Source organism: Ovis canadensis, chromosome 26 (assembly GCF_042477335.2).
Source record: "Ovis canadensis isolate MfBH-ARS-UI-01 breed Bighorn chromosome 26, ARS-UI_OviCan_v2, whole genome shotgun sequence".
Taxonomy (NCBI): Eukaryota; Metazoa; Chordata; class Mammalia; order Artiodactyla; family Bovidae; genus Ovis; species Ovis canadensis.
This window is the reverse complement of record NC_091270.1, coordinates 49,632,598-49,648,593: the sequence shown is the minus strand read 5'-3', so window position 1 is coordinate 49,648,593 and position 15,996 is coordinate 49,632,598. Positions and strand designations below refer to the sequence as shown.

The 15,996-nt window shown below is 38.0% G+C and overlaps 1 protein-coding gene across 1 annotated transcript in view; it reads right to left on the bottom strand.

Annotated features, from left to right (window-relative positions):
• The window catches only part of LOC138430939 (disintegrin and metalloproteinase domain-containing protein 32-like), a 196,576-nt gene that overhangs the window by 103,033 nt on the left and 77,547 nt on the right, over positions 1–15,996 (bottom strand). Inside the window, exons 8-10 of the mRNA XM_069572993.1 lie at positions 12,369–12,440; positions 11,992–12,158; positions 1,891–1,972 (exon numbers count right to left, since the gene is read on the bottom strand). Coding sequence (XP_069429094.1) covers positions 1,891–1,972; positions 11,992–12,158; positions 12,369–12,440 — 321 coding nt within the window. The remainder of the gene's footprint in view (positions 1–1,890; positions 1,973–11,991; positions 12,159–12,368; positions 12,441–15,996) is intronic.

Here is a 15,996-nt window from a genome sequence, read left to right as displayed (position 1 = left end):
AGAATCACTACAAACAAAGCTAGTGAAGGTGATAGAATGCCAGCTGAGCTTTTTCAAATCCTAAAAGATGATGCTGTGAAAGTGCTGCACTCAATAGGCCAGCAAATTTGGAAAACTCAGCAGTGGCCACAGGACTGGAAAAGGTCCGTTTCATTCCAATCCCAAAGACAATGCCAAAGAATGTTCAAACTACCGCACAATTGCACTCATCTCACATGCTAGTAAAGTAATGCTCAAAATTCTCCAAGACAGGCTTCAACAGTACGTGAACCGTGAACTTCCAGATGTTCAAGCTGGATTTAGAAAAGGCAGAGGAACCAGAGATCAAATTGCCAACATCTGCTGGATCATAGAAAAGGCAAAGAGAATTGCAGAAAAACATCTACTTCTGCTTCACTGACAACACTTAGAGCCTTTGACTGTGTGGATCACAACAAACTAGAAAATTCTTAAAGAGATAGGAATACCGGGCCCCCTGACCTGCCTCCTGAGAAACCTGTATTCAGATCAAGAAGCAACAGTTAGAACCAGACATGGAACAACAGACTGGCTTCAAATTGGGAATGAAGTACATAAAGGCTGTATATTGTTACCCTGCTTATTTAACTTATATGCAGAGTACGAAATGCCAAGCTGGGAAAAAGCACAAGCTGGAATTAAGACTGCCAGGAGAAATATCAATAACCTCAGATATGCAGATGATACCACCCTTATGGCAGAAAGTGAAGAGGAACTAAAAAGCCTCTGGATGAAGGTAAAAAAGGAGAGTGGAAAAGCTGGCTTAAAACTCAACATTCAAAAATTGAAGATCATGGCATCTGGTTCCATCACTTCATGGCAAATGATGGGGAAATAATGGAAACAGTGACAGACTTTATTTTTCTGGGCGCCAAAATCACTGCTGATGGTGACTGCAGCCATGAAATTAAAAGGTGCTTGCTCCTTGGAAGAAAAGATATAACAAACCTAGACAGCATGTTAAAAAAGAGATGTTACTTTGCCAACAAAGACTCGTATAGTCAAAGCTATGGTTTTTCCAGTAGTCACATATGGATATGAGAACTGGACCATAAAAGAGGCTGAGCGCCAAAGAACTGATGCTTTCAAATTGTGGTGCTGGAGAAGATTCTTGAAAGTCCCATGGACTGCAAGGAGATCCAACCAGTCAATTCTAAAGGAAATAAACACTGAATATTCATTGGAAGAACTAATGCTGAAGTTCCAATACTTTGGCCACCGGATGCAAAGTGCCGACTCATTGTAAAAGACCCTGCTGCTGGGAAAGATAGATGGCAAAAGGAGAAAGGGACAGCAGAGGATGAGGTGGTTGGATGGAGTCACTGACTCAAACAACATAAGTTTGAACAAACTCCAGGAGATGGTGAAGGACAGGGAAGCCTGGCATGCTGCAGTCCACGGGGTCACAAAGAGTTGGACATGACTGAGCGACTGAACAATAACATAAAAGTTTGAAACATTTTTAAAAATTTTTATCATATTTTTTGGTTGATCACTTATTTTGATTTTGAAGTTATTTTATCTGTAAGACTACTTCTCCAATTTTATACCTACAAGAAAAAAATCTATTTAGGTTATAGGAATATCTTTGCAGATCTTTTCATGATGCGCTCTTCAATATAGTAAGGAATACAAGTGTATTTGTGATATTTTATTCCACTTTAACTTCCAAATATCTGTAATAAGATACTTTGCACTTCAGAATTCTATTAATTCTATTAATACTACATATTTCAAAGTTTCAACAGTGATGAAAAATATAAATGCAATATCTAAATGTAAATATAAATGTAAAATGTGTAAAATATATGCTGTAATGCTGGGAAATTTTTTAATGTACTTGTTTTCAAATAAGATTAAGTCATTACATACCAGAGCAATTCCTGCAGAATAACCGGTAACACACATCTTTCCAGGAAATGCTGCTCCCACATAATTTGGATATTCTCTAAAGCTAAATAAATAAGTATTAAATGATAATTAATTTTGACAATTCATATATGATATTTCCTGCTGAGAATTTTCCTATAGTTTATAAAATTCTAGTCTGAATCAAATTGAAGTAAAATCTTTATGTCTTTGTTTCACATTTGTAAAATAGTGTTAATTAAATGAGATTAAGCACTTTGGGTTTCTAAAACATATCCAGTGAATCCAAATTTTTGATGACTTTACTGTTCTTGTGACATTTGGTTAAGGTTACCAAAGCCTTTACAGGCTTCCCTGTAAAGGGACAGTAAAGAATCTGCCTGCAATTCAGGAGACCAGGGTTTGACCCCTTGGTCAGGAAGATTCCCTGGAAGGTAATGGCAACCCACCCCAGTATTCTTGTCTGGGAAATCCCCTGGACAGAGGAGCCTGGAGGGCTACAGTCCATGGGGTCACAAAGAGTTGGACACGACTTAGCAACTGAACACACACACATGCACCAAAGACTTTGATCAAACATGTCAATCAAAAGCATTTTGCTCAATAACAGTGAAAATAGCTTTAATGTATGGATTAAAAGTTTTCACTCAAATATAGGTAAGCTTGCCATTTTCTTACTGTAATGACTATATTGTTCTACAACTTAATTTTTTTCTGCTTTACAATACAGTATTGTAAAGTAAAATAAAGTAAAAAAAAGAAAAAGACTCCATATAGCCTGCCATATAATAATAGCAAAATTCTCAGAGATTTATATAAATTATCCTATTTAATTCTCAAATCTACCCAGTGAAATAGATATTATTTGTCCCCACTGAACAAATCAAATATCAGATGGAAAGTACAAATAACTTGCTCAGGGCAGCAGACTTAATAAGTACTGCTGAAGGATATGAACTTAAGACAGTTTGAATCCAGGGCTGTACTTTCAATTACTAAGATATAGATGCTCCAAACATATTCTGCCATCTTTAGAGCCCCAGCCAAAACAAACATTCCAGGATGTATGTAGAAAAGCTTGATACTCAATTCTCAATTTAAAATGTCCCCTCAGTCTCAAGTACAGTTTACTTCACAATTGCACTGTCCCTCCACTGCTCCCTTATTCTGATACTGGACATTCCTACCCTCCAGCACTTGTATCCAAGTATTTGCCCTTAACACCCAAGTTTAGTTTGACAGTCCAATATCGAATTATTGCTTAAATCCTTTCTTCATTCAAGACAGTTCTCCCAATAGATAAGACTTTCCCCGAAACTCTATCCATACTCCTGATGAGCTGGATACAATAACTTTTTACTTATCACTGCCCATCCAATCTTCACATCAAATCAGTTATCAAGATTTAATGTTTTACTTCTTCAATGTTTCTTGTTTCCCTCTCCTTCTACAGAGGTTTCGCTACAGTTATAACTATGAATTCCATACTCTGAAAACAATTATTCAGTTCAGCTCAGTTGCTCAGTCATGTCTGACTCTTTGCAACCCCATGAATTGCAGCACACCAGGCCTCCCTGTCCATCACCAACTCCTGGAGTTCACTCAAACTCACATCCATCGAGTCAGTGATGCCATCCAGCCATGTCATCCTCTGTCGTCTCCTTCTTCTCCTGCCCCCAATGCCTCCCAGCATCAGAGTCTTTTCCAATGAGTCATCTCTTCGCATGAGGTGGCCAATGTACTGGAGTTTCAGCTTTAGCATCATTCCTTCCAAACTTACTCCTATATCTCTAAGTACACTGCTTCAATAACCTATAATGCCTTCCACCTTCCTTTGAGTTTAAATACATCTAAATCTGCCTTCACACTTCTAATTTGATGCATTACTTTGGATCTCTCTCTCACTCTTACTCTTGCTCTCACTCTCCCTCTCATTGTTTCTTCCTCCTTTAAACTATAAACAGATAGACATAATGTACTAATATTTATCTTCTGCAATGACCTAGCAAGATGGCAGACTTGGAACTTTTAACCCTCATCTCTCTCTCCAGAGACAATTTTGAGAAACACTCACAGATGAGAGTATTTTTGTGGCCTAAGAGTCCAAGGAAGGGTCCCACACCACATTTGAGCAAACAAATCCAGGAACATTCACATTCTCAGTTGAAAACAGTTTCATTCTGCCCACGCCACCATTTCCCCAATGCAGCACAGCTCAGTGCCAAGAGACATGCCTTCAGCCATGATTTCTCCCACAAGGAAAGGTGAGAACATAGTGAGTGCCCCCAGTCATGCAAGATGATACCCAAGAGGCCCATTTTTTTAAATTAAATTCCATATAGAGATGTATGGATAAAGAAAATACGATGTATATACACAGTGGAATATAATTCAGCCTCAAGAAAAGGAGATCCTGCCATTTGCAACATGGATAAACCTGGAGGACATTATGCTAAGTGAAGTAAGCAAAACATGAAAAGTCAAGTACTGTATGATCTTGTTTATATGTGGAATCTAAAAGGGTCAACTTATAAAAGGAAAGAGTTGAATGGTGGTTGCCAGGGGTTGGGAAATGGGGGAAATGGGAAGATGGTCAAAGGTATAAAGTTTCAGTTGCACAGGATGAATATGTCCTAGAGATCTAATGTGCAGTCAGATGTCTAAAGTTAATAATACTGTAGTGTATATGAGAAATTTCCTAGAGTAGACTTAAACTTTGTCACCACACACCAAAAAATGGTAACTGTATAAGATGATGGATATGTTAATCAACTTGATTATAATTTTATAATGTATACGTATATCAGAACGTCACATTGTGGACATCCCTGGTGGTCAGTGGTTAAGAATCCTCCTGCCAGTGCAAGGGACATGGTTCTAGGAAGAGCCCACATGCCTCGGGGCAATTAAACCCATATGCAGCAGCTACTGAGCCTGCATTCCAGGGCCCACAGGCCACAACTACTGAGCCCATGCACCACAACTACTGAAGCCCTATGAGAAGCCTGCACACTGCACCTAGGGAGTAAACTCCGCTTGTCACAACTGGAGAAATCCCTCACACAGCAACAAAGACCAGTACAGCCAAAATAAATAAATAATAAACAATCTTTAAATGCTATTAAAAAACCACACTGTACCCCTTAATATATAAAATTTTTACCTATCAATTATAACTCAATAAAGATGGGAAAGAATAACAATAATAAAAGCAAACATAGGGAAATTGAGGCAGAACACATCAATTGCCCTAGGTGACAGACAGGGCTGAACTTAAATGCAGGCAGTTGGCCTCCAGAGCTTAAATTTGAATCACTATGCTATGTTATCTCAGCAAACATTTGTTGAATAAAGGAAATATTGTAAAAGGTTTTGAAAAATTAAGCTTGCTATGTTCACTATTCCTCCTTTAGGATTCAGATCATAAATTTCTGGAGTATGGAGACCACAGGAAATTACTGTTAATGATCATAATTTCAAGGTATTTATGCTACTATATTACATTACTCAGGGGCTTCCCAAGTGGCATTAGTTATAAAGCACCCCCCTGCCAATGCAGGAGATGTAAGAGACATGGTTTCAATCCCTGGATCAGAAAGATCCCCTGCAAGAGGAAATGGCAACCCACTCCAGTATTCTTGCCTGAAGAATCCCATGGACAGAGGAGCCTGGCAGGCTACAGTGCATGGGGTCGCAAAGAGTCAGACACAACTGAAGTGAGCTAACATGCAGCACATTACTCATATGAAAAATATATTGGTGCTTTAAAATAACATCAAGATATCAAGAAGGATCATTACTTAAGTTTAAGGATGCTGATTGTACCATAATTTCTATATTTCTAATGGGATAAATTCCCTGTAATGCATCAAAGTTCAACATCTTAAAACTGAGAAAGGGTATGTCAAGGCTGCATATTGTCACCCTGCTATTTAACTTATATGCAGAGTACATCATATGAAATTTTGGGCTGGGTAAAACACAAGCTGAAATCAAGACTGCCAGGAGAAACATCAATAACCTCAGATATGCAGATGACACCACCATTATGGCAGAACTAAACAGCCTCTTGATGAAGGTGAAAGAGGAGAGTGGAAAAGCTGGCTTAAAACTCAACATTAAAAAACCAAGATCATGGCATATGGTCCCATTACTTCATGGCAAATAGACGGTGAAACAATGGAAACAGTGACAGACTTTATTTTCTTGGGCTCCAAAATCACTGTGAAAGGTGATTACAGCCATGAAATTAAAAGATGCTTGCTTCCTGGAAGAAAAGCTATGACAAACCTACACAACATATTAAAAAGAAGAGACATTATTTTGCCTACAAATGTCTGTATAGTTAAAGTTATGGTTTTTCCAGTAGTCATGTATGGATGTGAGACTTGGACTATAAAGAAAGCTGAGTGCCGAAGAATTGATGCTTTTGAACTGTGGTGTTGGAGAAGACTCTTGTTAGTCCTTTGGACTGCAAGGAGACCCAACCAGTCCATCCTAAAGGAAATCAGTCCTGAATATTCACTGGAAAGACTGATGCTGAAGCTCCAATACTTTGGCCACCTGATGCGAAGAACAGACTCATTGGAAAAGACCCTGATACTGGGGGAAATAGATGGCAAAAGGAGAAAGGGACAACAGAGAAGCAGATGGTTGGATGGAATCACTGACTCAATGGACATGAGTTCGAACAAACTTCGGGGGAGATGGTGAAGGACAGGGTAGCATGGTGTGCTGCAGACCATGGGGTTGCAAAGAGTCAGACACTACTGAGCAATTCAGGAACAACAATCTTTGTCAGCAATATGATGTCTCTGCTTTTTAGCTTTCCTACCAAGGGACAAGGATCTTTTAATTTCATGGCTACAGTCCACATTGATTTTGGAGTCCAAGAAAATAAAATCTGTCTTTCTAAAGCAACTTTCAAATATACAGCAGTATTGTTACCTATAGTTACCATACTGTACACTACCATCCCCATGGCTTATTTATTTTATAACTGGAAGTTAAACTTTTCGATCACCTTCACCCATTTCACTCAACCTCACTACCACCTCTGGCAATCACCAATCTGTTCTGTATATGATCAGGTTTGTTTGCTTGTTTTTGATTACACTTTTAACTTAGTCTCAGTGTCAGTCACTCAGTCGTGTCAACTCTTTGCAAACCCATGGACTGCAGCATGGCAGCCCTTGCTGTCCCTCACCAACTCCTGGAGTTTACTCAAAGTCATGTCCATTGAGTCGGTGATGCCATCCAACCATCTCATCCTCTGTCGTCCGCTCCTCCTCCCGCCTCCAATCTTTCCTAGTATCAGGGTCTTTTCAAATGAGTCAGTTCTTCACATCAGGTGGTCAAAGTATTGGAGTTTCAGCTTCAGCATCAGTCCTTCCAATGAACATTTAGGACTGATCTCCTTTAGGATGGACTGATTGGATCTCCTTGCAGTCCAAGGGACTCTCAAGAGTCTTCTCCAACACCACAGTTCAAAAGCATCAATTCTTCGGCACTCAGGTTTCTTTATAGTCCAACTCTCACATCCATACATGACCACTAGAAAAACCATAGCCTTGACTAGACGGACCTCTGTTGGCATAACAAAGGTTGATCATAACTTTTCTAGGTTGGTCATAACTTTCCTTCCAAGGAGTAAGTGTCTTTTTATTTCATGGCTGCAGTCACCATCTGCAGTGATTTTAGAGCCCCCCAAAATAAAGTCTGACACTGTTTCCACTGTTTCCCCATCTATTTGCCATGAAGTCATGGGATCGGATGCCATGATCTTAGTTTTCTGAATGTTGAGCTTTAAGCCAACTTTTTCACTCTCCTCTTTCACTTTCATCAAGAGGCTCTTTAGTTCTTATTCTCTTTCTGCCATAAGGGTGGTGTCATCTGAATATCTGACGTTATTGATATGTGTCCCAGCAATCTTGATTCCAGCTTGTGCTTCCTCCAGCCCAGCGTTTCTCACGATGTACTCTGGATATAAGTTAAATAAGCAGGGTGACAATATACAGCCTTGACGTACTCCTTTCCCAGTTTGGAACCAGTCCGTTGTTCCATGTCCAGTTCTAACTGTTGCTTCCTGACCTGCATACAGATTTCTCAAGAGGCAGGTCAGGTGGTCTGGTATTCCCATCTATTTCAGAATTTCCCACAGTTTATTGTGATCCACACAGTTAAAGGCTTTAGCATAGTTACTAAAGCAGAAGTAGATGTTTTTCTGGAATTGTCTTGCTTTTTCGGTGACCCAACGGATGTTGGCAATTTGATCTCTGGTTCCTCTGCCTTTTCTAAATCCAGCTTGAACATCTGGAAATTTTCCATTCATGTACTGTTGAAGCCTGGCTTGGAAAATTTTGAGCATTACTTTACTAGCGTGTGAGATGAGTGCAACTGTGTGGTAGTTTGTGCATTCTTTAGCATTGCCTTGCTTTGGGATTGGAATGAAAACGGACCTTTTCCAGTCCTGTGACCACGGCTGAGTTTTCCAAATCAATGTCATATGCATTAACAAATTGAAGAGTAAAAAAATAGTCATTTGAACCAACACAGAAAAAGCTTTTGACAACATTTACCATGCGTTTATGGCAAAAAATTCTCAACAAAATGGGTATAAATGAACATTTTGTTCAGTTGCTAAGGTACATTTTAGTTAACTATCTTATGGCCCCACAAGGCCACAAGGCTGTAGCCCACAAGGCTCCTCTGTCAAGGGGATATCCCAGACAAGAATACTGGAGTGGGTTGCTATCTCCTTTCCAGGGGATCTTCCCAAGGATGGATGGAACGCATGTCCAAAGATGGAACCCATGACCCTGCATTGGCAGGCAGATTCTTTGCCACTGAGCCACCAGGGAAGCCCTATAAAAGAATATACTGAACATAACAAAGGTCGTATAAGACAAACCCACAGCACGTAACATCATACCTAGGAACGAAAAACTGGCAGCATTTCCTCTAAGACTAGGAACACATCAAGGATGCCCACTATACTCTCACCACTATATTCAACATAGTATTGGCAGTCCTAGCCATAGCATTCAAACTGGAAAAAGAAGTAAAAGGAATCCAAACTGGAAAGGATGAAGTAAAACTCACTGTTTGCAGATGACATGATAGTATGTATAGGAAATCCTAAAGATGCCACAAAAAACTGTTAGAACTCATCAATGAATTTTGTTAAGTTGCAGGATACAAAATTAATATAATCAGTTTTGCTTCTATACACTAATAAATTTTACCAGAAAGAGAAGTGAAGAGGACAATTTTGGGCTCCCTGGTGACTCAGTGGTAAAGAATCTAACTGCCAGTGTAGTAGGTACAGGCTCGATCCCTAGTCTGGGAATCCCACATGCCACGGAGCAACCAAGCCCGTATTCCACAACTATTAAGCCTGTGCTCTAGAGCCGGGGAGCTGCAACTAGTGCAGCTAGTGTGCCCTAGAGGCCATGACACCACAATGCAAAGCCTGTGCACCACAACTAGAGAGGAGCCCCTGCTCGCCACAGTTAGAGAGAAGCACACACAGCAATGAAGAGCCAGCACAGCCAAAAATAAATAAATAAAATCAGTTTTTAAAAAGAACAATCATTTAAAAAAAATACTTAAACTGTTTTATAAAAACACAATCTTATTTACAATCACATCAAAAAAAATTAAAAGACTCAGGAATAAATCTAACCAACATATAAAAGACCTATACTCAGAAAACTAGTAAAACACTGATGAAAGATACTAAAGAGAACACAAACAGAGGGAAAGACATATGTGTTCACATATTAGGAGAATTATTATGTTAAAATCTCATACAATCTATAGATTCAGTGTAATCCTTTATCAAAATATCAACAGCATTTTTCACCAAATTTGAACAAAGAATACTATAATTTTAATGGATCCTCAAAAGACCCCAAATAGGCTAGGCAATTCTGAGGAAAAGAACAAAGCTGGAAATATTTCATTCTTTGATATCAAACTATACTACAAATCTGTATTAATTAAAACAGTGCTGTACTGGCACAAAAAACAGACACATAGATCCATGTAACAGAATAGATGGCCCAGAAATAAATCCAAGTTTATTTGGTTGATAATCTATGATAAAAGAAGTATGAACATACAAGGGGTAAAAGAGAGCCTCTTCAATAAATGGTGATGGGAAAACTGGACAGCCACATTCTTAAAACTGGACAATTCTCCATAACATATTCAAAAAAACCTTAAATGTGATTAAGGAATTAAATTTAAGTCCTAAAACCTTAAAATCTTAGAAGAAAAGATAAGAGGTATAATCTTTTATATCAGTCTTGGCAGTATTTTTTTATAATCTGTCTTCCCAGGCAAGGAAAATAAAAATGAAAAATAAACAAATGGGGCTACATGAAACCAAACTGTTCTGCACAGTGAAGGAAGATATCAACTAAATGAAAAAGCAACCTAATGAGTGGAAGAATATATTTGCAAATGATATATCTGATAACAGATTAATATCTAAAATATATAAAGAACTTATACAACTCAACACTAAAAAATCATATAAGGCATGCATGCTTATTCATGTCTGACTCTTTGAGACCCCGTGGACTGTAGCTCACCAGGCTCCTCTGTCCATGGAATTTCCCAAGCAAGAATACTGGAGTGGGTTGCCATTTCCTACTCCAGGGGATCATCACACCCCGGAACAAACCCATGTCTCCTGTGTCTGATTTTAAAATGAACGGAAGATCTGAAAAGACATTTTTCCAAAGACATATAGATGGCCAAGAAATACATGAAAAGATGCTCAGTATCACTAATTATCAAGGAAGTGCAAATCAAAAGCACAACGAGATATCACTTCACACTTGTGAGAATGACTAGTATCAAAAAGTCTACAAATAACACATTGATATATAGATTTACTTTTATCTCTAAACATTTCAAGAGGTTGTTTGTGGGACTTGACAAATGTTTGCCAAAAGTAATAATTTAATTCATGGCAAAATTGGCTATTTAACTGGAAGAAAATAAATTTTTACTTATTTTTTTGATACAAATATTAGACTAAAATGCATCAAAAACTCATTTATAAAACACAATAATGTTTATTCTTTAACAAAAATTTGCAGACTAAAATTTAGGGCTGGAGGAGATCTTAATCAAATAGGAAATCCAGAAGCAAAAATACGATTAACGAACTTGGCCCTAAAAACATTAAATTATGGAGCAAAAAAAAGTATTTAAATATCTATAGAAAAATTACAGACATGGAAAAAGTATTTTTGATATATATAAACAATGGATTAATATCTAAACATTCAATAAACCCTTACAAATTACAATGAAGTAGTTAAATAACATGAAAAGGCGATTTCAGAAGGACAGATCCAAATGATTAACAACATGAAAAGATGCTCAAATCTACTAGTCTTTGGAGAAAGGAAATTAAAAAACATTTCAATTTTATATCCATCAGACTGTCAAAAAAATGAAAAGAAAAATAACCCACCATTCACAGACATAGGGAAAAGATTAATCTTACATATACAAAAAGAAATATCACCATGCCAAATTCAAAATATGTACATGCAGATTTATTGAAAGACATGATGATCATAATTGCTAGTAAATTTTATATGGATACAATGATAAAGAATATACTTACAATTGATTGTTAGAAAACTAACATTTAAAATAATGTAGAAAATTCATTAGGATAAAATATTCTATGAAGTACTCTACCAAGCCTTTGATCAAAACTCATTATAATAATATAAACTTCCCAAGACAAATCCCTTCTTTTTATGTAGTGATTAAGATTATTGACTCTGGAGTTACTAAGTGTAGGTCCAAAACCTAGACATGCCACTAGAATCAAAATCCTGAGTTGGTTTTTAGCCTCTTGAAATGTCAATCTCCTCATCAGTAAATGTTGATAAGCATAGAAATAAATTTTAGTAATTTTCTTTTATTGTCTGATAACCAGAAAGGGAGTATGAGGGCTGAATGAGTGCATAAAAAATAACCAAAGTGTGAACAGTCAAAAATGAACAATTCCTTAAATTAAGCTACAACTATATCACAAATCTTTGATTTCTAAGAAAACTGAAACATTATTCTTACATGAATAGATATGCAATATCATGAGGCCTCAGGGTAAGATAGGAATTTTTCCATTCTAAAAATCTATACAGTAATTCATCTGCCTCACCAACTGTAGAGATCTTATTTTTATCAGACCACAATTCCAAAGATGATAGCACAATAGAAATTTTTAATTGGGCAAACATCTAAAAAGAGAAAGATAAATACATGAAAAATTAATTTTTCTGTATTAAATTAATTACATTTATAATTAAATTAATTCAATGTTTGATAAATTCATGCTCAATTTATATGGACAAATTAATTCTTCAAAAGCGCCACATCAAGTTAATGTGAATTACAATTTCAAACTTAGTATGAATTTTCCTGACCAGTATGAAAAGGAAAACACTTACCGAATTTACAAGGCCAATAATTTCGATGATTTTATTTGTTACTATCATGCTATCAGAGCCCAGGTAATCAAACTGAAAAACAGAATTAATTTAAAATTTAAATTTAATTTATTATAATATGCTTGATTTTACTCTCCATCTACTTTCTCAAGTTGAAGCTCCTTTGGGGTGAGAACACTTCAAAATAAGACAGCAACAAAAAATGAATAAAAATTGAATCACTCACATACTAATCATGTAGCCACTCTGATTGATAGTTTGGCAACTTCTTTCAAAGCAGGTAATGGACCTAGCAATTGCACTCATGGGCATTTATCCTAAAGAAATAAAAATTGATGCTCACAAAAACCCATGCATATGTGGAAACAACTCATATGTCCTTCACCGGTCAACAGGTTAAACAAACTGGTACATTCTTAACATGCTACTCGGTAAAAATGCTATTTAGTTATAAAAAGAAAAAAAAAGACATTACTGAACTGTTGATATATATGGAACGTCTTGGGTAAACCTAAAAAAAATTATGCTAAGTATAAACAAATCTCAAAGGATACATACGCCATGATAATATTTATGCAGTATTCCTAAAATCACAGAGGAAGAAGTTGATTAGTGATTACCAAAGGTCAAGAAGTAGGGAAGTGGGGAGAGATGGGAATGACTCCAGAGGGATAACATAAGAGAGCCTTCTGATGATAGTGCTCTTGAGTGTCTCCATCCCAGGCAGTGGTAGTTATGAAAGGCTACATATGTCAAACTAACACACAAAAGCACACATAGGAAAAGGAGTACGTCAAGGCTGTATATTGTCACCCTACTTATTTAACTTATATGCAAAGTACATCATGACAAACGCTGGGCTGGAAGAAGCACAAGCTGGAATCAAGATTGCCGGGAGAAATATCAATAACCTCAGATATGCAGATGACACCACCCTTATGGCAGAAAGTGAAGAGCCACTAAAAAGCTTCTTGATGAAAGTGAAAGTGGAGAGTGAAAAAGTTGGCTTAAAGCTCAACATTCAGAAAACGAAGATCATGACATCTGGTCCCATCACTTCATGGGAAATAGATGGGGAAACAGTGGAAACAGTGGCTGACTTTATTTTGGGGGGCTCCAAAATCACTGCAGATGGTGACTGCAGCCATGAAATTAAAAGACGCTTACTCCTTTGAAGGAAAGTTGTGACCAATCTAGATAGTATATTCAAAAGCAGAGACATTACTTTGCCTACTAAGGTCAGTCTAGTCAAGGCTATGGTTTTTCCAGTGGTCATGTATGGATGTGAGAGTTGGACTGTGAAGAAAGCTGAGCACTGAAGAATTGATGCTTTTGAACTGTGGTGTTGGAGAAGACTCTTGAGAGTCCCTTGGACTACAAGGAAATCCAACTAGTCCATTCTAAAGGAGATCAACCCTGGGTGTTCTTTGGAAGGAATGATGCTAAAGCTGAAACTCCAGTACTTTGGCCACCTCATGCGAAGAGTTGACTCATTGGAAAAGACTCTGATGCTGGGAGGGATTGGGGGCAGGAGGAGAAGGGGACGACAGAGGATGAGATGGCAGGATGGCATCACCGACTCAATGGACGTGAGTTTGAGTGAACTCCGCGAGTTGGTGATGGACTTGGAGGGCTGGCATGCTGCAATTTATGGGGTCGCAGAGAGACAGACATGACTGAGTGACTGAACTGAACTGAACTGAAGTCTGAATCAAGCTCTGAAGAATGCACACTATCCTTGGATATTCCACAGGACCCTCAAAATAAACATATTCAAAACTATACTGAGTATCCTCCCTCAAAAATATGCTCCCCCGCAGATTTCCACTTCTTATCTATTCTTCTATTATCATTTATGACCTCCCACGTTTATTATACTACATGTTCTATGACAGCAAAACTTCTTCTGTTTTGTTCTCTACTCTATTCCCAATAAAAAAAACAGTTACTGGAGATGTAGGAGATGCTTAATGAAGTTATCCAAAAAATGAATAAATCAAATCAATTTCAGTTCAGTTCAGTTCAGTTCAGTTGCTCAGTCGTGTCCGACTCTTTGTGACCCCATGAATCACAGCACGCCAGGCCTCCCTGTCCATCACCATCTCCCGGAATTCACTCAGACTCACATCCATTGAGTCCGTGATGCCATCTAGCCATCTCATCCTCGGTCATCCCCTTCTCCTCCTTCCCCCAATCCCTCCCAGCATCACAGTCTTTTTCAATCAGTCAGCTCTTCACATGCCGTGGCCAAAGTACTGGAGTTTCAGCTTTAGCATCATTCCTTCCAAAGAAATCCCAGGGTTGATCTCCTTCAGAATGGACTGGTTGGATCTCCTTGCAGTCCAATGGACTCTCAAGAGTCTTTTCCAACACCACAGTTCAAAAGCATCAATTCTTCAGTGCTCAGCCTTCTTCACAGTCCAACTCTCACATCCATACATGACCACTGGAAAAACCATAGCCTTGACTAGACGGACCTTAGTCAGCAAAGTAATGTCTCTGCTTTTGAATATACTGTCTAGGTTGGTCATAACTTTTCTTCCAAGGAGTAAGCGTTTTCTAATTTCATGGCTGCAGTCACCATCTGCAGTGATTTTGGAGCCCCAAAAAATAAAGTCTGACACTGTTTCTACTGTTTCCCCATCTATTTCCCATGAAGTGATGGGACCAGATGCCATGATCTTCGTTTTCTGAATGTTGAGCTTTAAGCAACTTTTTCACTCTCCACTTTCACTTTCATCAAGAGGCTTTTTAGCTCCTCTTCACTTACTGCCATAAGGGTGCTGTCATCTGCATATCTGAGGTTATTGATATTTCTCCCAGCAATCTTGATTCCAGCTTGTGTTTCTTTCAGCCCAGCTTTTCTCATGATGTACTCTGCATATAAGTTAAATAAGCAGGGTGACAATATACAGCCTTGACGTACTCCTTTTCCTATTTGGAACCAGTCTGTTGTTCCATGTCCAGTTCTAACTGTTGCTTCCTGACCTGCATACAGATTTCTCAAGAGGCAGGTCAGGTGGTCTGGTATTCCCATCTCTTTCAGAATTTTCCACAGTTTATTGTGATCCACACAGTCAAAGGCTTTGGCATAGTCAATAAAGCAGAAGTAGATGTTTTTCTGGAACTCTCTTGCTTTTTCCATGATCCAGTGGATGTTGGCAATTTGATCTCTGGTTCCTCTGCCTTTTCTAAAACCAGCTTGAACATCAAAATTTACAAGTTCTTCTAACTGACCCTCAGTAACTTAAAATTGGCCTTTCCCATCTATTGATTTATAAAAGTTTATCTTGATTACTGCAACAGTTTATTAAATGCTTTATCTTTCTTCAGTCTTTTCACCAGCATTTCTGCCCCTACACTGTTTACAAACATGATTCTAAAATGAAAATATCAACATGTCATTACTCTGATTAAAATCGTTCATTGACTGTCTATTACCTTTAGGATAAAATCCAAGTATCATGACAGTTCTTCATTTCTTTCCCTTTCCCCTCTTCAGCCTTGTGTATTAATCATCCTGAACTTCTTTCAGTTATCTGAACAGAACAGTCTTATGTGCCCTTGCAAAGAAAGGTTTCCCAATAGGTCTTCCTTGGCACTATCCTCCTCCCACTGCCAAACTAAC